Source organism: Podarcis melisellensis (genome assembly GCF_964234715.1).
Source record: "Podarcis melisellensis genome assembly, chromosome: 6".
In the NCBI taxonomy this organism is placed as follows: Eukaryota; Metazoa; Chordata; class Lepidosauria; order Squamata; family Lacertidae; genus Podarcis; species Podarcis melisellensis.
The window spans coordinates 52,694,106-52,719,013 of NC_138538.1; the positions used below are offsets into that span (position 1 = coordinate 52,694,106).

General features: G+C 42.0%; 1 protein-coding gene across 3 annotated transcripts; it reads right to left on the reverse strand.

Annotated features, from left to right (window-relative positions):
- Window positions 1–2,170: 2,170 nt before the first annotated feature.
- On the reverse strand, window positions 2,171–15,712 carry LOC309371384 (cytochrome P450 4A2-like). 3 transcript variants are annotated; one of them, XM_081913991.1, is made up of 12 exons: window positions 15,496–15,712; window positions 14,747–14,891; window positions 13,484–13,528; window positions 11,431–11,558; window positions 10,326–10,456; window positions 10,080–10,234; window positions 8,646–8,752; window positions 7,873–8,063; window positions 6,176–6,309; window positions 4,801–4,865; window positions 3,450–3,532; window positions 2,171–3,010 (listed from the first exon to the last, which is right to left on the reverse strand). In XM_081913991.1, the coding sequence occupies exons 1-12, from the start codon at window positions 15,679–15,681 to the stop codon at window positions 2,962–2,964; spliced, it is 1,419 nt and encodes a 472-aa protein (XP_081770117.1). In that variant the 5' UTR covers window positions 15,682–15,712; the 3' UTR covers window positions 2,171–2,961. The 3 variants fall into 3 exon arrangements, with proteins under 3 accessions (XP_081770117.1, XP_081770115.1, XP_081770116.1); XM_081913989.1 differs by having other exon boundaries at window positions 2,171–3,093; XM_081913990.1 differs by having other exon boundaries at window positions 2,171–3,093; window positions 14,747–14,958; window positions 15,496–15,660.
- Between the last annotated feature and the right edge of the window lie 9,196 nt (window positions 15,713–24,908).

The window sequence follows — 24,908 nt, forward strand, 5'->3', positions numbered from 1 at the left end:
ATTATCAATATGGACAGTTATTTTGAAACTGCAGTCTTAATTTAAGATGTATCTATTGAACAGATTTTTAACCTTCCTTTCATGTAAATACTTCAGAAAACCATGAGCATATAACAACTCATTGTTAATAACATTTATATATTAAAGTAGCATTTAAAAGTGATAGCAGCAGCTAAACAAAATGTTCAAACTGGGTTCATATAGGGAAATAAAGAGTCTTTATGAATAAAGCAATATTCAGCAGTACCTATATCTTTCTGAAAAAGAGCAATATCCAAGTAGATCAAATGGCATCAACATATGACTAAATTACTAAGCACGTGTTTTTCAGTACCAAAGATTCTGATGACTTCTGAGAAATCAACAACTTGCGTAAGTTTATGATCAATGAATGGATCACAGTGTTAAGCTGTTACCTTCAGTCATAGTCGACCAGTTGTAATTATTTATGAAAGGCAGCTTACTGAATGCCCTTTCCCCTTCTGCAGCACTTAGAGGGAGGTAACAAAGATCTTTTTTCTTTTTTAAAGAAACTTTATTAATTTTTTAAAAATAAGGACAAAATACAAACATCATCAAACATACTGATACAAAAGGGGGGGGAGATATGGATAGGAGGGATGGGAAGATAATACCCTACATTAATTCTTGCAATGCATCTTTTATCAGCAGAATCCAAGGCACACTGGAAGAATGTAAAAAAAGAGCATTAATTGAATGAGTGCAAAACTTTTCAAAGCAATATAACATAATGCCAATGAGTGTAAAAAAATATGTCACTTACTGCCAGAAGTTTAGGATTACCAGTTAAGAGAGCAAGAATTGAAGCTTTACTGAAAAGGGAACATTTCAATATTGCCTTGCTTCAGAAGGACAAAACTATTCAAAGGGTAGGCGATCAAATATCACTGGCATTTGAGACATGGGTCCTTTGACTTTTTGCATACTTCATTGCTGAATCGGGGGAGATGCATTATGTTATACTGCTTTGAAGAGGACACTACAAAACTAAAAGAGTGTAACAACTTTAACAGAACAAAAAGTCCGAAATGCATAGCCCCACAACACCTCAGAGCTGGGAGAGCTGTGAAAACCTTTTCCCTGGTGCACCAGAAACAAAATTGGGAGCGAAGGTGGGGGTTTGTACCCATACTCCACCCCCTCCCTACCCCCAGGGGTGCATTAAGGTAGTCTAATGTCTTGCTGAAAAATTATAAGGACTACTGATGTATTTAATTTATTTATTTGCTTGGTCTTGCCAGGTTTTATTACAGGCCTGAAGTGCGGAAGCTTTTATCTTGCCTTTGCCTCTTTGGGTTTGCCAAACTACAGGAAGTGGGGACAGCGCCATCTTTGAGTGTTGCTTCTGGAATTGGGATATTCAGATCTCTGGATATGCTCTCCACTTGTTGCTCATCAGAACTGCCTGGTATTTGCCATTTATTAGAACCAGCAACTTAAAAGGAAACCTCATTGACTTAGAGCAGCAATATATAAGGAATGATTCCCATTGAGAGAGGGTCTCAGAACAGATACATTGAAACAATTCTAGGGTGACCAAGCCATATTTAAGAAAACCTGAAATTGTGCATAGCTTTAAAGTTTAAAGTATTTCTCAAAGTGGATTACTGTGTTTCTAGGTAATGCTGATGACAAAGAGCATAGCCCACCTGTTCTGTATGCTCTTTCTGTATCAGTCAGAGAAACAGATACATTTGTATCTAAACTTTTTATCCATTCCACTATAAAAGAAATCATGTCGGCTCCTTCCTCCTGTTCCGGAACTGCGCAAAGAGGAAAAATTTCTCTGACGTCCCAGTTTGAATGTTCCTCCCACTTTAGTTCAAGATCTTCATTTGCCTTTTGCAATAGTTGCAATTCTGATTGAGTAGATAAAGTCATATTAAGGGCTTCATTTGCAGTATGTGAGAACTTTGTTGGTAAAGTTTCCATTTCAGCTTCTAAGACCTGCAATGCTGCAGCCCAGTCTGTTGCTGAAACCTTCCTTAATTTGTTTATAAATTCCTCCATTTTTCCTCACTCCTTTCTGATGCTGAAGGCCAGACATCATGTCATCTTTCCTAATCTCTTCAAACAGCACCAGGCAATCAGCTTCCAATGCTTCTTTTAAATATTCCTTAACCAGCTTACTTGCCACAGTAACCAGTTTTTCTTGCCACAGTTCTTGCATCGTGATTTCTTCATTCTTCCAGCCTTGTGCAATTAAGACTCTTGCCACCGTTGTCGCATACATAAATATGTTCTTCAGTTTCCTTGGCAGGTCTTTTCCTACAATCCCTAACAAAAATGCTTCAGGCTTTTTTACAAATGTTAATTGGAACATTTTCTTCAATTCATTATATATCATTTCCCATTTTTTTTAATTTCACTACAATCCCACCACATATGATAAAAAGTTCCTTCTTTTTCCTTACATTTCCAACATACATTTGAGTCAGTTTTGTACACTTTGCTATCTGAACTGGTGTTATATACCATCTATACATTATTTTCATATAATTTTCTTTTAATAAAGAACAATCTGTAAATTTTAAGTCAGTTTTCCACAGTCTTTCCCAATCTTCAAACATTATGTTATGGCCTATATCTTGTGCCCATTTAATCATAACTGATTTCCGCTCCTCATCTTTTGTTTCATTAATGAAATTTTGAATAGTATTATTCCATAGTATTAAGTATACATAGAATGTAAACATGACAAATGTGTAAATATAAAGAAAATATAGAGAAACCAGAATAAGGAGGGAGGGAAGTACAATTTTGTTTAGAGTTAAAGTATTAAGGTTAAAAGAAATAAGGTATGTATTATGTATTATGATGGCGAAACTTGGAAAATCTCTAAAACCAATAAAGATCATTTTTAAGGGGGGGAGAAGCACCTCCTGATAGAATTCTCTGATATATCAGTCAAGTTTCTTCAAGAAGAGGTGTATCCCATTCTCAGACTTCAGGACCATCTGAGGGATAGGAATGGGCAGCTTTGATGGGTCTGGCAGGATTTCAAAGCGAAGCAGCGTTAGAGCAAGAGCTACTTTCATCTCATTCATAGCAAATTGTTGCCCGATACAGTTCCTAATCAGAGTGGAAAAGGAAAGTGGCTATGAATATCATCAAGTGATCAAATTCAAATGCATCTCTGTCTATATTAAATGAGGTTAAAGTAGTAGTCCGTGATCTTTTGCACACTGAGTATGGGTGACACCTACTTTCTGCCTAACTTGCGAATCCCACACTTAACCTGAGAAAAAAAGCTGTATGAATTGTACAGCCTTCTGAAAGACAAAACATTCTCTATATTTGTTGCACACATGTTCTTCCTATAATTCTTAAAGTCATGCTCAGTAGACCTTGCCTGGGGACAAAACAAAGCTTTTCTTCTCCTTTTCAAAAAAGTCAATGCTATTAAAAAGGGTGTGTTTCAGACTCACCTTGATCCAGCTGCAAAAGGGATGAATGAATGAGGATGTCTTTGAGATGGGTTGTCCGCAGAGAATCTTGTAGGATCAAATACCTAAAGTATACAAGGTTTTGGGTACCTTATTAATGGTTGTTGCTTGCTAAATTGCAGCATTACTTTTGACACGAGAGGAGATGGATTTATAGGAGAGCTAAACAACGCATATTGTTCAGGGAACAATAAAAAAGAAACACCATTGTTCCAAGTGCGATGGGGAAGTGTATACATTTGCATCCTCTAGGTTTCCATTGCACCATTGTAGGCAGCTGTTGAAGCTTCCTAAAATAAGAGCAAGATCTATTGATCTGAAAATCTAGTAAACACGCAGAACTTCCCCATCTTTATGATGATCTATATCCACAGCTAGATATATGTTACTGTGGTTAACAAAACAGGTTTACTTATGTGGCAAAATGCTTCAGCTTCCGCCTTTGTCAACTGCTAAGGTGGAAGCCAAAATGTTTTGTCACATAAATCTCTTTCATTAATCACAGCAGCATACCTATTGTTTTAGTGATTAACTGTACTGCTCCGGCAGGAAGGTAAACGGCATTTCCGTGTGCTGCTCTGGTTCGCAAGAAGCGGCTTAGTCATGCTGGCCACATGACCCGGAAGCTGTACGCCGGCTCCCTCGGCCAATAAAGCAAGATGAGCACCGCAACCCCAGAGTCATCCACGACTGGACCTAATGGTCAGGCGTCCCTTTACCTTTACTTTTAAAAAGAATTGAGAGCAAGCTTGTGGGAAGTGCAGTTTGAAATGCACGTAGATACCAAATACATGCCCACTATTTAATGGCAATATAGGCTTCCATATGGTTTACAGAGACTAAAAGCCAGTTATATAAACATTAAAATCAAAACATCCACAATTAAACTATACAAGAAGATTTATGTGAATGGGTATTTGCCGCATCACACAGAGGCCCAGGTGCATCCTAGAGCCTTGTAGAACTTCAGAACATAGTTGGATGCTTGAATTTAACTATATAGTTACATACCCTCCAACAGGTTGAGACCCCAAACCAGGACGTGCTCCCATGCATGTCACGTGACCCTCACAAGACCATGGAGCCCAAAAGACGTGCTTCGGCGGGGAGGGCTGTGCTCTTACAGCTCCCCAAAAATGCATTTTGGGACACCACACAAGATCACAGCCCCACAAAATGCTTATTTGGTGCAAGATCTCAGCGTGAAATGGCGCGAGATCATGCCCAAAATGCCCACTGTGCTCTTGCAGGGAAAAACAAGATGTCTCTTTTCCCCCGGACATTGGTAGGTTTTGTAGTTATTCTTTTCCCTTATATAAAAGGAATTATTTACCTCAGGGTCTTGCCATACACTTGGGTTTTTATGAACACAATGGATGGCAACTGAAACTCTAAATCCTGTAAAAGAAAGAACAGGAGAATACAGTGATTACATCATTTTAGAATTGTGAGTGAACTGGAACTCACCAAAAGATCACAGACCAACAACTAATGCAATGCACCCAAGGAGTTTTGGACCTTATATCATCGAGGGGCTTGATTAAAATAGCTCTTCAGATTCTTGCTTATGTTTGTTGATGATTATATGTGCATACAGTGGTTTCAGCAATGGATTTCCCATGCAAACTGCACGGATCAGCAGTTAATTAGCAAATCTGCAATCAAAGTGCAAACTAATAAATACGGGTAAACCTCATTTTATTGTGCTTCACATATATGGTTCCTCACAAGGAGGATGCTGGTGTAGCTGAAGGCACCCCTGCCCCTTTCCAGGGAAAGGAAGCCACCCGCCTCTGCCGCCTTTCTTCTGCCCTTGTGTTGGTATGTGCACATATCCCCCTGCAAGGGACTGTCAGGATGCTGTCAGTGGCTCCCAGCTGGTTGCCCAGGAAAGTATAAAGACAAGAGGAAGTTTCTTACAGATCTTTTTTATTTTTCAATCTTTACAGAGGCTATAGAACCCAGCCTCTTGGATAATGGTGGTGTCCAAGTGACTCTTCACCCACCCAGCCCCAGTCTCTCCCACTTCCTCATTTGTCATTCTCATCATCTCCTCTATGAGCTCTTTGCTCTCCTACTTTTAAGGCTCTCTGGGTTCTGGAAGATGGTGGGTCTGGAATGCTTTCTAATGACAATGTGTCAGCCAGGTGTTGCTCTGGCTCTTCCCATGATTTCCCAACTTTTACCCTCATCTGCCTCTTAGTTGCGACCTCCCTCAAACCCTTGTTGTAAATCTAGACTGTCGTCCTCTTCCTCCTCCCTGGAAGGGTCAGGATGGGGAAGTGGTCTCCACCATTCCTCCTCTGCCCAGTCCATGACAGGGCCTTAGACAAGTTGTCCATTGCTATGTTCCCAACTAAGTAGTGATTGAAGAAATGATCTATATTTATTTGCACTTCCTCTTTTGGTGCTTCTTGGGGATATCTGAAATCAGCTGGAATTGCTGAAGTTCAGTCAGTATTACTATGATAGTAGTAGCTAATCTGCGATCCTCCAGTTCAGGTTGGTTTGCAACCCCTATCATGGCTGGCCATAATGGATGCAGGTTATGGAAGTTGGCAGTCTAGCAACATCTGAAGGCTCGCAGTCTAGTCACCCTGGATTTATACTGAAGTTCTGAGCTGCAATCTAATTTCAGGGTTAGAGGTTCTACAGTGAGTAAAAGGGAATGAAAAACAGAACTTCGCTCTTAAAGAAAATATGCAAACCTTCAGGCAAAGTGCGTCCATCGAAAAAAGTAATGGGTTTGCTCAGTTGTCGGGACACTACCGGAACTGGAGAATTTAGTCGGAGACTCTCCTTTATGCACATTGTGGTATAGGTCATCTTAGCAAGATCATCCCTGAAAGTTGCAAATAAAGCCATTCATCTTTCTGCTGGCAAAACACTGGGTGTCGATAGCAGTGCAATATCTGGAAAGCATTCTGTTAACCTTATCAAATGTCCAGGCTTGGGTTTTCTTTTCCCTTCTACCACCAGGAGTGGCAGCTTGGCCCCGTGACCATAGGTGCCAAGGGTCATGGGTGCCATGCAGCATGCATGGCCCTAGCACTGAAATTTGTGGGTGCCTGGCACCTTCATGGAGAATATTATGGTTGATCAGGCACCCAGGGCCCCAAGGAGTTGGCAGCTATGTCTGCCACCTTGTATAATAATAATAATAATAATAATAATAATAATAATAATAATAATAATAAATTTTATTTATATCCCGCCCTCCCCAGCCGAAGCCGGGCTCAGGGCGGCTAACAACACCAAAATAGTGCAACATTATAAAAACATTATAAAAATTAATTAAAATCAAGATTGATGGCAACCATAAAGTTTTGTAAAGGTTGCCAAAGGAGGGAGTCAGGCTGCGCCCTAACCAAAGGCCTGGCGGAACAGCTCTGTCTTGCAGGCCCTACGGAAAGATGTCAAGTCCTGCAGGGCCCTTGTCTCTTGTGACAGAGCATTCCACCAGGTTGGAGCCGCAGCCGAAAAAGCCCTGGTTCTAGTTGAGGCCAGCCTAACCTCTCTGTGGCCTGGGACCTTCAAGGTGTTTTTGTTTGAAGACCGTAAGTTCCTCTGTGGGGCATACCAGGAGAGGCGGTCCTGTAGGTACGAGGGTCCTAGGCTGTATAGGGCTTTGAAGGTTAAAACCAGCACCTTAAACCTGATCCTGTACTCCACCGGGAGCCAGTGCAGCTGGTATAGCATCGGATGAATGTGATCTCGCAGCGAAGACTTTGTAAGGAGTCTCGCTGCGGCATTGTGTACCTGCTGGAGTTTTTGGGTCAGTCTCAAGGGCAGCCCCACGTAGAGCGAGTTACAATAATCCAGTCTGGAGGTGACCGTCGCGTGGATCACCGTGGCTAGGTCAGGGCGAGAGAGGTAAGGAGCCAACTGCTTAGCTTGGCAGAGATGAAAAAAATGCCGCCTTTGTAATAGCTGCAATCTGCGCCTCCATGGAGAGGGAGGTATCGAAGATTACACCCAAACTCTTAACGGACGGTGCTGGCACTAATTGCACTCCGCAAGAGATGGGAGTAAAAACCACTAACTCAAGTGGTCACTGGAGAGAGTTCATATCACATATCTTAGTTGGGTTCTTGGGGATTTGGGGGATGATGTCAGGTGAGTAACAGGTTGATCTGGCCTAGGCAGAATGGCTTCAAAAGCCAAATTGGAAAGCCCATAGGTGGGAAATTCCCCACCCATGGATTAAGAAGTGCATCCCACCCAACTTTCCTTCTCTGAAACTGGCAGCCTCCCCCAGCTGCTTTTCAGTTGTTGTTGTTGCTGTTGTTGTTTTTAAAAAGAGTAGGAAGACTTTCCATAACATTCTTCTCAAGGTTTTCAAGTTTGGCCCTCAGTTTAAGTCACTCGGGGGTGGGGGATCAAAGGCAAACAATATTGATCTCACCAATGGATGTCCTCTCGATCCCCAAGAATGTCTTTGATTTCTTCTCTGCATTTCTGCTGGTGCTCTGGGTGCTGAGCCATAGAATGTAGGATCCAGGAGATTCCACTGGCCGTAGTATCGTGGCCTGCAAACATGAAAGTGTCCACTTCAGCGCGCAGGTCTTCATCAGACAACCCAACTCCGTTTTCATCCTGACAAAGTAGGGGATAGGTAATCAGCAGCTAACTCGAGAGTTCAAAGAAAAATAGGGTGGTTGTGTTTTATATCAATAGACATGAAGAGGAAATGTAAATGAAAACACCAGACCAAAAAGTGTCACAGCAATGGAATTTTTAGATTTGTTCTACAGATTGGCTTCTGCTTCTGTGGCCCACATAGTGGATTATTCCTCCGTGTCTTGAGCAAGAAGTGACCACAGCCATCTGGTTTTGCCATGATTAACAATTTTGCAATTCAAACTCACTGTCCATTTCCCCCCAATCTGTAACTTAAAATGTGGACTTAAAAGGCCCACAAAATGATACAAATGGATGACAAAGGGGAAGCTGACACTTCTGTAGTCCCTTGAAAAGTAGGGGCAGAGTTGTCACCTTTTCCCATCATTAGTACTACAGTAATGGACCTGCTAAAAATGTCCTTTCTGTGTAATTCTTAAAGAGAAGATCAAGGTGAACTATATTTAATCAAATATCTGGCCAGCTGTTTGCTTTGTGAGCCAGTTGTAAAAGATGTGTAAGGTAGAGGATGCTAAACTGCTTCATATAAATTCGTACCTTGGCACAAAGAAGAATGTCCAAAAAATCCAAGCGTCGTTTCTTCTGGATCTTTTCAAGTTCCCTTTCATTCTTAAGTGATTCCTTCCTCTCTGCAATTACTTTTTCTGCCATTACAAAATAAAATTACATCAGCATATCACATTTCTTTCTCATTATTTCTTTAACCCCATATTACCCCTTGAGTTCAGTGCAGGTGGCAAATATTTCAAAATATCCAAAATGAAGGTTACTTTAAAATGCAGCTACTATACAACTGGCAGTGCAATCAGGCAATGGAGGGGCATGAGAGAGTCATGTGTCCACCATGGTATCCACAGCCATACTTTAAGCACAAGGCAGAAGCCTGATTTGGGTTACACCTGACTGCAGTTGACCTAGTGACCGGGCCTGAGGCTATCAAGTGGGACTGGCATGGGATCCTGTGGATTCTATGCCAGCTCAACCTCTCCACAGGCTACCACTGGCAAAAGGACCTTCAGTGGACAGAACAGGGAGCCTCATACCAGTGGACTGATGCTTACACCCCTCCAAGGGTAGAGGGAGGCCTCTGTCCCATCCAGCTCTCCCAGCATGAGGGTATGGATTGCACCCTAAAATGTTGCATTAGGTCCAATAGTAATTTAGCAGGTGACATCTGATTGCAGATAATCTCCCTGGACACTGAAGCCTCTGAAGAAGCACAGAGGGTGCTAGATAGTCATGGTGTGTATCAAGGAGTAGCAGGGCTTGTCCCATGAGTACCAGAAGGAAAATAAGGCTGCAGTCTTATTTACCTGATAGCATCCCATTGAATGCCATGGGTTTTATTTCTGAGTAGACATGTACTGGATTGCAGTGTAAATTATGCAAAAGAAGTAAAATATGGCAGTGTCCTTAAATTGCATAATTTATACTGGTTGCAAAGGTTGAGTTGTCTTTCTGCATAATTTTGGAGGAGAACTTATAAAGCAACAATGAAGAGGTGCTCTTGAACACCAGCAGAGACCCTTTTCCTGCACTTAGTGACCCTGTACAAAAGAGTATTTGAGGAAGAGATTCCAGAACTTCCAGCTTAGATGCTCTCAGCCAGGTTTGCTTGAATCCCAACACTACTGATTTTCAACATCAAGCAATGGATACAGGACAGAACTATTAGCTCTTGCACAGTTGGGACCACCTTCGGCACCACTTACCACGGGCGCCAACAGGTAAGCCCCGCTGCACATAATCAGTCACATGATGTGGCTCACGCACACCACTTGAATGGCGATGCCTATCTATTTGGTGGGGGAGCCCCCTCAGAGATTTCACTGGAAGCTCCTAGGAGTTGGCTCCTATGCCACTCATTATCAGTTAGATATCCTGTTGAACCAAAGGACTTGCTTATAGTAGTCCATTTCAGTAAAGCTCGCATAGGAAGAAGAGACGAATATGCCAATGTCTGTAAGATACCTGTATGATGATGTGCCAAGCTGCAGGCTTCCTTAAAGCGCCGTCCTGATGGGGTGCATGAATAGATGAGCTGGTTCCGCAGAAATGCTGAGGTGACTCTCTGAAACACTAGGAGAGTCATATCTTGCACAGCATTGACATAATAATCCTGCTCTCTGGAGGAAAAGAAAAATGGAATATTTCAGACAAACAGATATGGGCCATGCCACCAAGAACCTTCAATAGTATTAATTTGACAGTACTAACTTGTCCGTCTGACAGCTACTCTTGTAACTGAATGCACATTTCATGATGCTGTCAAGAGTCATTAAACTGACATGGTCAAACATCTCCAAAGACTTTGTGGGGTTCTCTGCAATCAGCTTCTCCCATTTATCCTGATGTGAGAAACAGGTGAGGAAGCTTAAGTTGCTTGCTTTGGACAGCATTCAAGTAAATAATCATGCTAGAACAACGATTACTCACCTCCTCCTGTGCATTCTCTGAATCATCCCCAAGTCTGCTACAAATGGTTGGGGGAATTTAAGGCAGGGGTGGAGAGGATGAGAATGTTCCATTGCCCTAGGAGAAATCCTTGTGTAGGCAGAATATTTGCTTTTGCACTCCACTGAGTACCACCCACCGCCTGAAAGCTCTGTATCTTTTCCTTAAAGGTGGAAGTGCTTTGAAAGCATCATATCTGATATTTCGCAAATCCCTTCTTCAGTTTCATTGCACCTGTGTAGCAATGTGAAGTGCCCTTGTGCAACATGCACCAAGCCATGCACCTGTGCACTAGTGTACAGCAATGCCACTGGATTTGTGCCACAGATGAGTGTGACTGGTGGTTGCTATGATAATATATATCATGTCAGGAGCACTGTAAGGTAATCTCATGGGATACAACTCCTAATGCTTTAAAAATGCAATATGCTGAGTTCTCATTATATATGTGTGCAACAGATTTCTAGGTTCTTTTGTGCAACTATGTTTCAGGATGACCATGGGGCTACTTGTGTACCAATTGCTACTGCACTGTATATGAAATGTATGGGCGGGGGAATCATGCAATACACATGGTGCAGATGAGTCTTTGGAAATTCAAAGCAAAGACAGACTTCTCTGCTGGCAACCATGTGGAGGAATGCGGGTCATGTCTAAGGTGCCTGGGCACAGAACTGATGGAAGTGATAAGGCATAGTCTCCATTATTTCATTGACAGAGCTCAGTATTTTGAATGACATGCTACCATTTGGCTGAATACACACACAAACTGGACTGGGGTAATTCTTCCCAGTAATAACTGATACAGAATTGAGTATTTATAATATCATTTTTTCTCACTTTTGCAATGTGAGAATAGGTTAATTACCAGCATAACTTTGACCGAATCTGCAATTTGTGCCACATAGGGTTTCAAAATGTCATAGTGGAAAGCTGGTGTTAGCAATCGCCTGTGCTGGTGCCACTTGGGTCCATTTAAGACAAGCAGTCCTCTCCCTATGGGTACAAATAGCAATAGACTAGTTAGCGTGTACATAGCAAAGGATTCATGTTATTACACCCACTCTTGCCATGATTTGTCCCCTTTGATTTTTCAAATCCTCTTGCAAAGATATTTGCAAAGCTCAGTATGTTTGTTGTTGTTGTTGTTGTTGTTGTTGTTGTTGTTGTTTAGTCATTTAGTTGTGTCCGACTCTTCGTGACCCCATGGACCAGAGCACGCCAGGCACTCCTTTTTTTCCACTGCCTCCCGCAGTTTGGTCAAACTCATGCTGGTAGCTTCGAGCACACTGTCCAACCATCTCGTCCTCTGTCGTCCCCTTCTCCTTGTGCCCTCCATCTTTCCCAACATCAGGGTCTTTTCCAGGGAGTCTTCTCTTCTCATGAGGTGGCCAAAGTGTTGGAGCCTCAGCTTTAGGATTTGTCCTTCCAGTGAGCACTCAGGGCTGATTTCCTTCAGAATGGAGAGGTTTGATCTTCTTGCAGTCCATGGGACTCTCCTCCAGCACCATAATTCAAAGTGTTCAGTGCACATGGGAAATGTGCATGAGATCGCAGCCTAAGAAAGCAATTTGTGGGCTGTGGCATATTCACAGATTGATTCTAGTCAACTTCGTTAACATAAAGAAAATGTCGTTTTCCTTTGCACCTTTATGCAGTGCATAGTACTAAGTAGCAAGAACCTCCCACTGATCTGTGGAATACTGTTTAATTACTATAGAATTCATCAGTGGGGAAAAGCCAATGACTCCAAGAACTATGTAACAGCAATAACAAGATATGTAGGAAATGTCAGAAGAAAGAAACTTAGGTTTGTCATCAAAATACCAATAAGAGCTATGAAACAAAAAATTGCAGAGAGAAGATATACCAAATATCATAAATCCATTATGTTCTATTCAAAATGCATCATGGGCTGTCCCTTGAGTCCGCTAAATGACATCACAAGGGATCGTTGCCTTAGGAGAGCGAGAAAAATTCTCAGGGATGACTCACACCCCAGCCATCACCTCTTTAATCTTCTACCCTCTGACAGGGTATAGAAGTATAATCAGCCATACCAACAGGCTAAAAAATAGCTTCTATCCATGGGCTGTTAGGCCGTTGAATGAAAAATAACATAGCAAAATTGACTTGCAAGGTGGTGTGTTGTTGAATAAGAGATTGAGTGTTTTTTGGGGAGAGGCTCATTTAATTTCATTGTACACAGGTTGTACAATGACAATAAATGTATTGTTGTTGTTGTTGTTGTTGTTGTTGTTGTTATTAAAATGTGGGGAAAGAGATGAATGGATTGGTATTAGCTAATGTTAGGCTGTGGTGCCATGATATAATAATAATCATCATCATCATCATCATCATCATCATCATCATCATCTTTATTTATATCCCACCCTCCCCAGCCGAAGCTGGGCTCAGGGCGGCTAACAACAATAAAATAATACAATATTCTAAAATCATTTCATTATAAAATTAATTCAGATCAAATTGATGGCAACCATTGGGCTATATGGGATAATCCTTAAATTCATCCCTTAGACAAGTAGCACATTACAAACCTAGGTGCAACTGCCCATAAAATCAGTACCATATGACTAAAATCTTTGTCATGTGAGACAGTACTGGGATGGGGACAAGGCACGGGGCAGTAAAGTTCATACTGCATACCCAGACCAGCAGGAACACCCACGGAACCCAAACAATGCCATCACCATGCCCCATACCATGGTACCATACCCCTAAGTGGCGGTGACACGGCTGTCAAGAGGGGAATGCTTCACTTCCCCAGCCATTCCTCCTGAAAGGAGAATTAAAACTCTTTGAAATTAAATCAAGTTAAGGCTTGGGTGACAGTTAAGATTGTAACGCCCTTGTATTCTGTAAATGACAACGATGCGTAGACAAGTAACTCGTACACATACCAATCCAAGGAATCAAGAGCTCATAGACATCTTTAGCTTTAGGATCTAGAAAATTAGAAAAGTCAAACATACCAATCAGTGTCACAAATTTAAATTTACAGCAAGAGTTAACATTTCCAGCACTCATGTTGGAAATCTGTTGTGGTTTTTTTTAATGAAAAGATGAGAGACATAGTAAACTTCAGCCACAAAAAATTTACACATGTTAGCATGGCAATCAGTATTATTTAGATGTATGTATGTGCTATGACAAGCTATGTCTAAGGCCTGTGGTATTCCTCTTCTGTGATACCACAAGAAACTATAGACCTTTCATTCTTTGCCTTGTGAGACATTTCCTTATCATGGCAATTCCACATCCATTAATATAACCACATGAAGGTTTTAGAAATCTTTTATCTGTGATTAAGATTCATATAGGTTTTTGTTTTCATCAGTAAGTCCCCTTGAACTTACTGATCAGGGGGAAAGGTAGGGTACAGGCAAAACACACACAAGCACCCCATTTACATGGAGGTTACATTCCAAGGCATTGTGCAATTAAGTGAAATTGTGTACATTTGAAACAGCAAACACCCCATTCCACACCACCCCTTTTGTGACCGTTTTGTGATATTCTCAGGTTACTTCTGGGTCTGGTGCAGCATGCATGTGCACGGTTGCACACATATTAAATGTGCGTAAATGGGGGGTTTACTGTATAAATTAATTATTAGCAGTAGTATTATAGACACATGTTCATAAAATGAAGCAGAGTCTGGAGCATGTTCTCTAGAACATTCTATATCTATAGGTGCATCATCATCATCAACAACATAATTTTATTATTTCTACCCCACCCAGCTGACTGGGTTGCCCCGGCCACTCTGGACAGCTTCCAACAAAATACTAAAAACATAATAATAAAAAACAACCAACGTTAATAAAGTGGTCATACGGACCTTTACAGAGGATAGTCCTCTATTTGAAAGCAAGCTCTGTTTGGGCAGCTCTCTGGTTGAAATGTGGTTTAAGGACAAAGAATCTTGAGAAGGGAGAGCAGGAAGTTAGCAATTAGTTGGCACCCGGATAGCAGACTGAGCAGACACATAATTCACCTGGTCACAATTTCCCCCCACTATGGCAAAATGTATTTCTATTTAAATTATAGTAATTATTTCTAAAGTTGCACATGCAAGTTTTATGCATCTCCTCATTTTTGTTGATGCACAAATGGCCACCCTACATATAAAAAATGAATTATCCTCAATGAAACACACTTACCATTTCTGCTAAATAAAGTTTTGGCGTAATCAGGGTGAGTGATAACTACAGCAGGAACAAAACCCCCAAACCATCTGGGGAAAGCGTAAGGGAATTTTTCAGCCCACTTCTCCATCATGTTCTGGTCCTCTGCATGACTGGTGATCTGCAGTGATAGGATTTCCATTTTTAGTTGCACTCCCGTCTCTTTCAAGTGCGACACATGACCTAAGCTGGGGAAATGATTTGAGACCTTTCATCTACCTAATTCTCTTCAGTAGGAAATGAATGGGGTACCAAGCACATCTCAAAGAGGTTTGCCAGTTTCCATGCCCTGTCTCTCTGTATACAGGTGTTGTTTTTCATAAATGCTTGCTAGTGTTTGAAGAAGCCTGTCCGTTTGATAGATTCAGGGAAGCCACAACTACTCATAAACAACTATTCCAGTAATGTAAGGGACCAATTTAAAATAGAAACATCATCACCTGACCCCACCCCACCCACCATGCCCCCCTCCACCTCTTCCCCCCTTTTCTTCCTAATGTAACAGTAATGTCTCAACAAATGAAACTGACCTGCGGAAAAAAGAGACATTGCACATATTTTGTAAACCAAGAAATCTTTAATAAAAATACATTAAAAAGAGATCAATTTAAAAGTCTTTAAAACACAAGTCAAACAGTGTCCCCATTATACCCAAATTTCACCCAAATCTAGCATCTTTTCCAAGCTCAATTATCCACACACATATACTCTATCTTTTTGCTTACCTGATGGATATTACCATAGAGCCAATGGCTGGGAGGACCTGGGAAACTCTCCAAAGTTTTGAGCAATTTTTGTCTCTTGAAATATAACTGGGTGGATTTAATCACCACATAAACCAGACAGAAGCCAGCACATAGTTGCACGATCTGGAAAGTGAGACTTGCCGTTTTCTCTGTTGTGAATACCATGGTGGTAGCGTCTCTCGAGCTGTGGCTTGAGATGTCTTGTGACACCTTCTCCTTTTATTCTTCCAAGAATAGTTGCTGTAACCAATAGTCAGGGAGATGACAAGCTCACACTTGCTATTGCATAAGCCTGCTGTTGCAACGTCGCTTGCTGTTTCTCCCATAATAATCACCCCATTCATAATACTTGACTTGAAGAAGCCCTGAAGGAAAATTTTCAGTTTACCATCTCATCTAGCCTTTGACCTGCTTTAATTAAGAGAGTTTATTAACTAGAGTAAGGGTGAAACTTCACTGTATGTTGGATATCAATTACAGAAAATTATGTATACATTCCATGGTTATGAATCACATTCTAGGATTCACAAGGAGCTCCTTCACTCAGTTGGAATACTGAGCTTCCCTTGGCTTCTTACAGGTCACAGATTTTAATCTCAGGTGAAAGCTGAGCATATAGATTCATTTCAATCTGGATTCAGATTTGGTTTGGGGACTAACATAAACTTTGGTCACCTTGTTGGACAATCCACACCAAGTGATCTGAACATGGAGAGTACTTCCTTCTTGGTTTGGTAGACCTTTCAGCTGTGTTTAATACCTGATAATCAATTATATCTTTCTCATGATGGGAATGGGCAGAGGACAAACCATTTCACAGTATTTCTGGTCCTTCCTTGAGGGTTGGTGCCAGCTCAAAGATTATCCCCTACCTCCTGTTGTCTGACATCTGGATCACTGGTGGGCAACCTCGAGCCTATTAGGTAGTTTGGATTGAAAGGGTACTAGAATAATGAGTCCAACACCATATAATAAGCCAGTGACAGAGGAAGATTTTTTACATTAGGTCTCCCAATCCTTTGATGTGTTTGCTTCATTTATATGAATGTGTTTCACTGGAAATGTAATATAAGCCCATGTCCTGACTCTTGCAAGCTACTTTCCCAACATCCAACTTGTTAAAAGTAGCCAACATGGTTCGGAACCTTCATGCCATAACTTCCAAGGCAGGTAACAACTCATCTCTGTGCTCTAGAAGATATCTTCCAAGCAAAAGATCTGCTTGCCAGTCACACCACGGGTTTCAATAAGCAAGGAGTCTATGTGCCACAAGAACTTACTATCAGAAGGCTATAAAGATAGGCCCATATTTCTTGCCCTACAACCCTGAATTGTGTGCTTTCAACCTGTACCCACAACTCATTGAAGTAATAACACTGAGAAAGTGGTGATTCATACAAGTGTGTCCAATAGTCAAAACAGTTGTTCTTCGTTTAGACACCCATGCGATGACTTGCATGAAAAAAGTAGGTGGTTATTTAACCCTAGGGAAATACTTAAAGGGTGTAATCTGCAAATCAATTGAACTGAAATATTTAAGCATCTCCATCTGTGAAGAAGAAAAAGAAGAAGAGTTTGGATTGGATATCCCACTTTATCACTACCCTAAGGAGTCTCAAAGCAGCTAACATTCTCCTTTCCCTTCCTCCCCCACACCAAACACTCTGTGAGGTGAGTGGTGCTGAGAGACTTCAGAGAAGTGTGACTAGCCCAAGGTCACCCAGCAGCTGCATGTGGAGGAGTAGAGACGCGAACCCGGTTCCCCAGATTACGAGACTACCACGCTTAACCACTACACCACACTGGCTGTCTCACCCTGTAGCTTGAGATGTCTGACTGAGTAACTTCAATGGGACTTACTTCCAGGTAATTGTACATAGGATTTCAGCCTTGCAGCATAATCCCATATCTGTTCATTTAAAGGAAGCAACTCCCACTGTTTTCCATGAGACATCCTTAGTAAGGCTGAAATCCACTTATCTGGAAGTAAACTGCTTTGAATTCAACAACGCTGAATAGACATGATATGGGCTGCACTATAAGTATGTTAAGGGTGGTAGTTTTACAGTGCAGCCCCATACTAATGTCTACTCAAAATACAGTTCAACTGGAATTACACACAGGTGAGAGTATATAGGACCATAGCACTGATAGACTGCAATCCTGAACAGGTGTTGATTTCCAAGCTTTTGGAAATGTTTTTTTAAAAAAATGTCTGGAGATAGATAGGATGCACTTCTTGGCCATAGCAGTATATTTTTGGATTGGAATTGTTTGAGTGGTACAGAAAGCTGATTAGCCAGAAGAAATTGTCTCAGATATCTCCAGGAGTCTCTCTAACTTCAGATGGAAGGGTGTGAGTGTTTTGAGGACAGTAAAGAGTGCTGCGTTGAGATATATTTTGATTTGGGGAAAATATTTTTTGCTTTCAATTCTGCTTGGCAGAACTCATACCCTCCAACATTTCTCTGATGAAAACAGGGGTGTCTATTCAATAGTAATAATAATAATAATTTTATTATTTATATCCCACCCATCTATCTGGGTTGCCTGGGTGGCTTCCAACATATCTAAAAACATAATAAAATATTGTCAGTGAAATCGACAGACATTTTCCCTAACCTTGTCAATTGCACAGGAGACCATAAAAAGGGTGGTGGTGGTGGTGAAGGAACCAGCCCTGGCAGCTATGCTCAGGGGAGAGAAGGAGAAATTGGGTAAAGTAGATTTGTCTCTAAGCAGTGGTAATTAAATATATTTCTATAAAGGAAGACAATGTTAAGACATGAAAAAGCCATATGAAAAACTGATAATAATAAATAAATTTTATTTATATCCCGCCCTCCCCAGCTGAAGCTGGGCTCAGGGCGGCTAACAACAATCAACATCAAAAGTCCAACATTCTAAACACATTCATTATAAAATTAATTAAAATCTGGCTGGAAAACTAAAAATGTGCCTCGGATAGAATGCATCTGTTGATGGGTGACACAAAATATGCAGGAGGGCTGCAGCTGGGTTCTGGAGCCAACATTCATTACAGCCATTATTCAGTTAAAAAAGAAACTGAAGTAAAAAAAACTGAACAGGATCATTATGTCTTTCACACCTGCACACTAACTGAGGGGAAAGGCTCAAGAGCATTTGAAGAGGTATATATGAAATCAGTGTGTGTGCAAGTGCGTGAGAGAGAGATCAACCCAAGGATCAACCTTGGATCTTGTGTTGGCTTGAATAATAATAATATTATTGTGTAACTTTCATTCCATTGCATAGGATTTAAATTCTAACTGTGGGAAAGCAGCTCATAAACAACTGCAAGAAAGTATTCCGATAAGTATTCCACCTGAGTCAGGATTTTAAAGGAAAATTGCAGCATTTGACCTTTGGGTTGCTTGTTTTCCTAGATCCACAAATACGGCATGTGTGTAGTGAGCCTGAATTAATCTGTTAAGCTGAGTCACCCAAAGACACATACAGAGTTTCTTTGTGCATTTGCATGCATTGCAAAGGGAAGGGAAAAGCATGGAGTGCAAAACATGCTCATTCCTGGGAGTCGCTGTCCGTCAGCTGACACATGGAACAGGCCTGAATCAATTTGGGAGCAAGGCTAATTGTTTAAGTTGGGTTTTTAAAAACCCTAATTAAACATGCGGCCAGGATGTAGCAGGGGAGGAGGAGATCCTGAGTTTCCTTTGTCCTCCCACCCCACCCAACTAAGAGCAGGAGGGTTTAATCCTGTAGGGTGCTGCTCCTTCACAAGCACTTTCCATGTGGAGGAGCAGCACCCTGCATGATCAGACCAGTCCTACTCCGGGCTCTGTTAGGAAGACAGCAGTGACTCTGAGGTGAGAAACGACCTAACCAAAAAGAGCTTCTGTAGCTAGGAAAGTGCTGCCGTGACTCCCCCTTCGTCCTAGTGCAAAAGAGAGCTGCTACCTGGGGTGCGGATGGGAAAAAGCTTCTTCATGCCTTTTTCTCTCTTTCTCATAGAAGGAAGACTGGTGAATGGAGAAGGCCCTAGCCAAGGAGCTGCAGCCTGCAGGATCAAATCGTCCAATCGCCGGCTGGTAGGAGGAGGATTTGATCCTGCTCCTTCACCTGCACCTTCCCAACTTGGGTCAAGCCTGCGTCCCCCAACTGAGTTTGGATTCCAGCTTTGTCCCAGTTGAGTAAAAGGTAAAGGAACTCTGGATGGTTAAGTCCATTCAAAGGTGACTATGGAGTGCAGCTCTCATCTCACTTTTCAGGCCAAGGAAGCTGGCGCTTGTTCACAGACAGCTTCCCAGGTCATGTGGCAAGCATGACTAAACCATGACTGGCACATGCAGGACCATGGAGAGTGCACAGAAATGCCATTTACCTTCCTGCCACAGTGGTACCTATTTATCTACTTGCACTGGTATGCTTTCGAACTGCTAGGTTGGCAGGAGCTTGGACAGAGCAATGGGAGTTTACCCCATCGCGTGGATTCGAACTCTCGAACTTCCGATCAGCAAGCCCAAGAGGCTCAGTGGTTTAGACCACAGCGCAACCTGCATCATTACCCAATCCAGCTTCCCTTACCCAATCTAGTACACAGCCCTACTTTATGTGTAACTTGACAGAATGTAGCATTGCATCAGCTGTGATTCCTTCATGCTACAGAGCTGATGGTACTATGAGGGCTTATTGTTGTAGTGAAGATCCTGAAGATCAGATGTTATTTGAAATCAGCAGAGTCCTGCAAAAACAGAGCAGGAATTTATATACATTCCTTCCCATGCCAGTTTCCCCAGTGTCTTTCTTGACCCACAATTAGTTTGCCTGTTGTTGAGGGTTTATATGAAGGGCCTTGTACAATTTTCACTTATACCAGTACCTTCTCGATTCCACAAACTCTATTTTCTGTTTTCATAAATTAACCAACTATTCTAGCCCTAACATTTGGGTTGAGTGGAGTCCACATGCTCACATAATGATAATTAGCATCTTGATTAACAATCAAGAAGATTAAAGTGTGGTGTTTCCTCATCTTCCAAAGTGGTTGGGTTGCTGAGTCAATCTACAGTATTGATCCTGGAACTGGTGCACTTAATTAAATTTGAAACACATTTTAATCTACCAGTGCAAAAACAGTCACTACGATGCGGCTGTAAGAATGAGTACATAAAAATATAAGAAAAGCGCTGTTGGATTAGACCAACAGTTCATCTCGTCTAGTATCCTATTTCTCCACAGTGGTCAACCAGATGCCTCTGGGAAGGCCACCAGCAGGAGATGACAGCACTAGCCTACTTCTTCTGTTGCTCCCTAGCAATTCATATTTAGTGGCATACCTGAAGTTGGAAACCCCATCATGACACCTAACCACTGAGAGACGTATCCTCCATGAATTTGTCTAATTCCCTGTTATAGTCATCTAAGCCAATATGCCAGTGCACAGTTTGTCCATGTCCCTAGGCTGTCTCTGATACTGTGGTGAAGCCACTATAGTCATATATCAATGTATTGTTCATGTTCTTCTAGGTGAAAGTTGATGTCCTCATTTTGTCAATGTTGCTTTGTTCCAAGCAAGCCTCCACCCCTGTATATGCATTACTCATCCAGTTTATTGGAACACTGGGCACACCTGTTTTTAAAACATTTTTAAAAAGTCTGTTCATCAAAGGCAAGAGAAGAATATAGCTCCTTAGAAGGCAATATGGGTGAAAGTCATTTAATGACGGATTAAACCAGAGCTGGGTGTGAGATGTAAGGTGTCGGGGAGGAGGAAGCTTTCTGTACATCCAGCAAATGCACTTCAGCCAGTGGAGTGTAATGGATGGAGTGCTGGACTAGGATGTGGGAGCCCAAGGTTTAAGTCCCCACTCAGCCATGAAACTCACTGGGTGACCTTGGGCCACTTTGTCGGGATTCACAGAATGCTGTGTGAGATAGTAAGTCTGCAGGCTTGAGTTTGCTAGCTGATGCAACTGGCTGATACAATCAGCCTGCAATACTTTCTATGGAAGTGCTGAGTCAGAAAGACTCAGCAGTAATGTGCTGTCAGTTGATTGGCTGTCACCGGTTTAAAAGGGATGTAAATATAACAATAAATAAATAAATGGTAGTCATGTGGAACTAGAGGAGGGGTTGATCGGGTGTCAAAGAAGAGGGTTGGCAGCCCCACACGTTTGAAACCCCCATGTTTGTTCATAGGATCCTAGGTCACTGAGGGGAAAAGGTGTGTCCCTGTCATGCTATGGGATTTCTGCCTGCTTCTGAAAACTTAAGGATCAGCTCACATGGGACAACTTCTTTGTTTTGTTTCTCTCCCACAATAACTTTTACTTTTATTCAGTTCAGTCTGAAAGCATGTAAAGGTTGCATTTTCACACTCTGTAATAGCTTAAAGCAATTCAATAATTCAGAGAGTGCTCAGAACAACGCATTTCCAAAGTTATGTGTGAATGTGCTCCAGGTCAACGGAGGGAAAGGATGTAGCTCAGGGGCAGAACATTTGATTTGCATGTAGAGGATTCCCAGTTCACTCTCCAACATCTCCACATAGATATGGGAATGTCGCCTGTCCGAAACCCTGAAAAATAGCTTCCAGGCTGTGTGCCATATTCAACTAGCTGGACCAATGATCTGACTCAGTATAAAGCAGCTGTCTATGTTTCTTCCTGTCAAAAAGAGAGGGAGAAGGAAGGAGGGGCAGTAGAGATCCCAAATTTTCAGTTTCATAGTTATAATTTTCCAGCGGCTGGTAGAATTGTGGTTATGTTCAATCAAATCACAAGGTGGCAGCAAAGGGATTTCGAAAATATACGAGGTTTTTTTAGTGAAGCCAGGCGATGAAATGCTCTGTGCCCTAGCCTAAAATATATTTGGGGTTTGCATTCTACCTTTCATTTATTCTTTAACTCCAGAACCTTTGACAGAGTAAGATGCTTTTCCTGTAACAACATCCCGTTGTCATTCCCAAAATAATGTCGGAGTCAGAGTGTTATAAGAAAACTGCACTGCTACTGAGCCATTGAAACAGGAAATTATAAGCTTGTGAATCTGGAAAAGTAGGCGGGAAGGTAACAAATATGTTTATTATAGGAAATGCATAACTTGGATATGAAAGAGGTGCCTGCTTCTAAGCTAACCTGTTAAGCCAGAATCCAAGGAAGCCATTCTTGCTCTTTTGTCCCCAAGACAATTTCTCATCTCGAGATCTGAATGAAGACGTGAGGAGGGGTTTGGCAGTGAAGAGAGATGCAAGCTGAGAGTACCGTTCTACTTCAAAGAAAAGAGAGTCAGCAGCACAGATCAAAGAACAGAGGCAGTCTAGAAATGGACATCTCCTCTGTGTCTTTTAGCCCCATGCAAAGCCTTATCTTAGCAAGTTGAGTCACACCACAAAAATCTGGCATGTTAGGCCATTCCTAATTACAATCACTGTGTAGATGGGTGGAAGAGGAAGAGATGGTGGAACATAGCAAGCTGCCCAGTAACCAGGTTCTCACAGTATTGTCTGTTCAGACTGGCCCTCAAACAGAAGTATTCACACAAAATTATGTTTGGGCCCTGCCTGGAAGACCAGAAGTTCCCTGCTCCTGAGCTAGATACAAACTAAAGAAGCAATCAGATAGTGGCCTGGTTCACACCTTACTAAAATACGGCCGGTTCTCCGGGTGTCGGGGATCATGGCCGTTTTGCTCATTCCCAGTTGTTCTGCTGGTCAGCTGAGTCAATCCATGGCTTGTCATCTGAATGTGGGCTTGTGATTTAGCTCTCCCAGATTAACCAGGAGCTGTAAACCAAGACTTTTGCTGCAGCTCAGGCTTAGTTGAGAGACAGAGCTTGAGATTGGAACCAAGGTTCTCACTTCAGCTTTCCTGTGTGGTGGCTTGACACATCACTCATCTTGCCAGTGAAGAATTGATTATCACCATTCAGCCCTCTCATCGCATCTTGGCCTCTGGTCTAGATGCTCTTAGCTTATTCAGACTGAGAAGAGTTTTCATATCAGCACTGCATACTGGTACTTATTTCCCCTCCCCCCCCACACACACACCCTTTCCTACCACCTTCCCTGTTTTCAGATTGGCCACAAGAGTGTGTTAACTCTCCAACACACTGAACTCAGCAGATAACATGGTAGTGGTTTCCCTGGTGACAGAGTGACCAATTGCAGGCTTTGCTGCTCCTTTTCTTCCTCCTCCCTCCCTGGTTCATTTTCATGGTACCCAACTCCTGCAGCAAGGCAGAATGGGGCTGATAGGTGTCTGAAAGAGCTTCATAGTCAGAGGCCATGGGCAACTGATTTCTGTTACTGCGAGCTATTGAAGATATATTCCTGCTGAGCTGCTTTGGAGGGGAAATGTAGCCCAAGACGTCTGACATATAGTTCTTTTATAAAGAGAAATCTTGTTCTGTTGCATCCACTCTCTGTGTATAGACACGAAGATATCTCTCCTGCTGTTTGTGCAAATTATTTGGACTGATCCATACAATGGGGGGGGAGAGAATGAACGAATTCCTATGCCTCACAAATAACCCAGAGATGCATTTTAAATAAAAGCACACATTCTACTCATGTAAAAAAACACAGATTCCCGGACCGTCTGTGGGCTGGATTTAGAAGGCAGTTGGGCCGGATCTGGCCCCCGAACCTTAGTTTGCCTACCCATGGTTTATACTACACTACACTACACTACACTACACTACACTACACTACACTACACTACACTACACATATATGTTTTTATTGTATGTAAGCCACTCTGGGAGTCATTTTGGCTGAAGAGCAAGGCACAAATGCTCTAAATAAATACATACCTGCATGCATGCATAAAATGAGGTTTAAATGCTCTACACTTCCATGGCTTGGCAAGCTCAAAAATATCCTGGGGCCTGTAGTTGTTATGGGTGGTGAGAGCTGTTAGGAGATCCCTTCTGCACCCCACACACAGAACTACAACTCTCAGAGTGGTTTAGCAGCCAATCATTCATCCCAGTCAACTCTGGAAACTGCAGTTCTGTGAGGGGAATAGGGGTCTCCCAGCAACTCTCAGCACCCTTAAAAATCTGATCAGAAGGAATACGATACATACAGCCATCTTAAAAATGCACAATCCTGTGATGTACATTCGAAATGCAGTCATTGGGAACTCAGCTGCTTCTTTGTAGCATTAATATTATAATCTGACAGTGGTTTGGATCTCTTAATAAGTGACAAATCCAAGCAAACCTATGCAAATGAGGAACTGGGTATATTACATTTTCATTTCTAGTCAATCAAACAGAGCTGTCCCAAGATATTTTGCTCCCTGAGGCAGAGCGGAGAATCGCAGCCCACCCCACAAATAACAGTGCAAGGTTGGCTTATTTGCTTCGGCACCCAAGGCAGGAAATCCCACAAGCACCTCTCCCAACAA

Bases quoted from the DNA above. Each gene is read 5' to 3' on its own strand.
- LOC309371384 (XM_081913989.1), bottom strand. From the start codon at position 15,681: ATGGTATTCACAACAGAGAAAACGGCAAGTCTCACTTTCCAGATCGTG. The intron at 13,529-14,746 runs GTAAGTGTGTTT...CTAATTTTCTAG, and splicing joins AACTTTATTTAGCAGAAATG to ATCCTAAAGCTAAAGATGTC. The intron at 8,753-10,079 runs GTATCTTACAGA...TTGTAATGGCAG, and splicing joins CTTGGCACATCATCATACAG to AAAAAGTAATTGCAGAGAGG.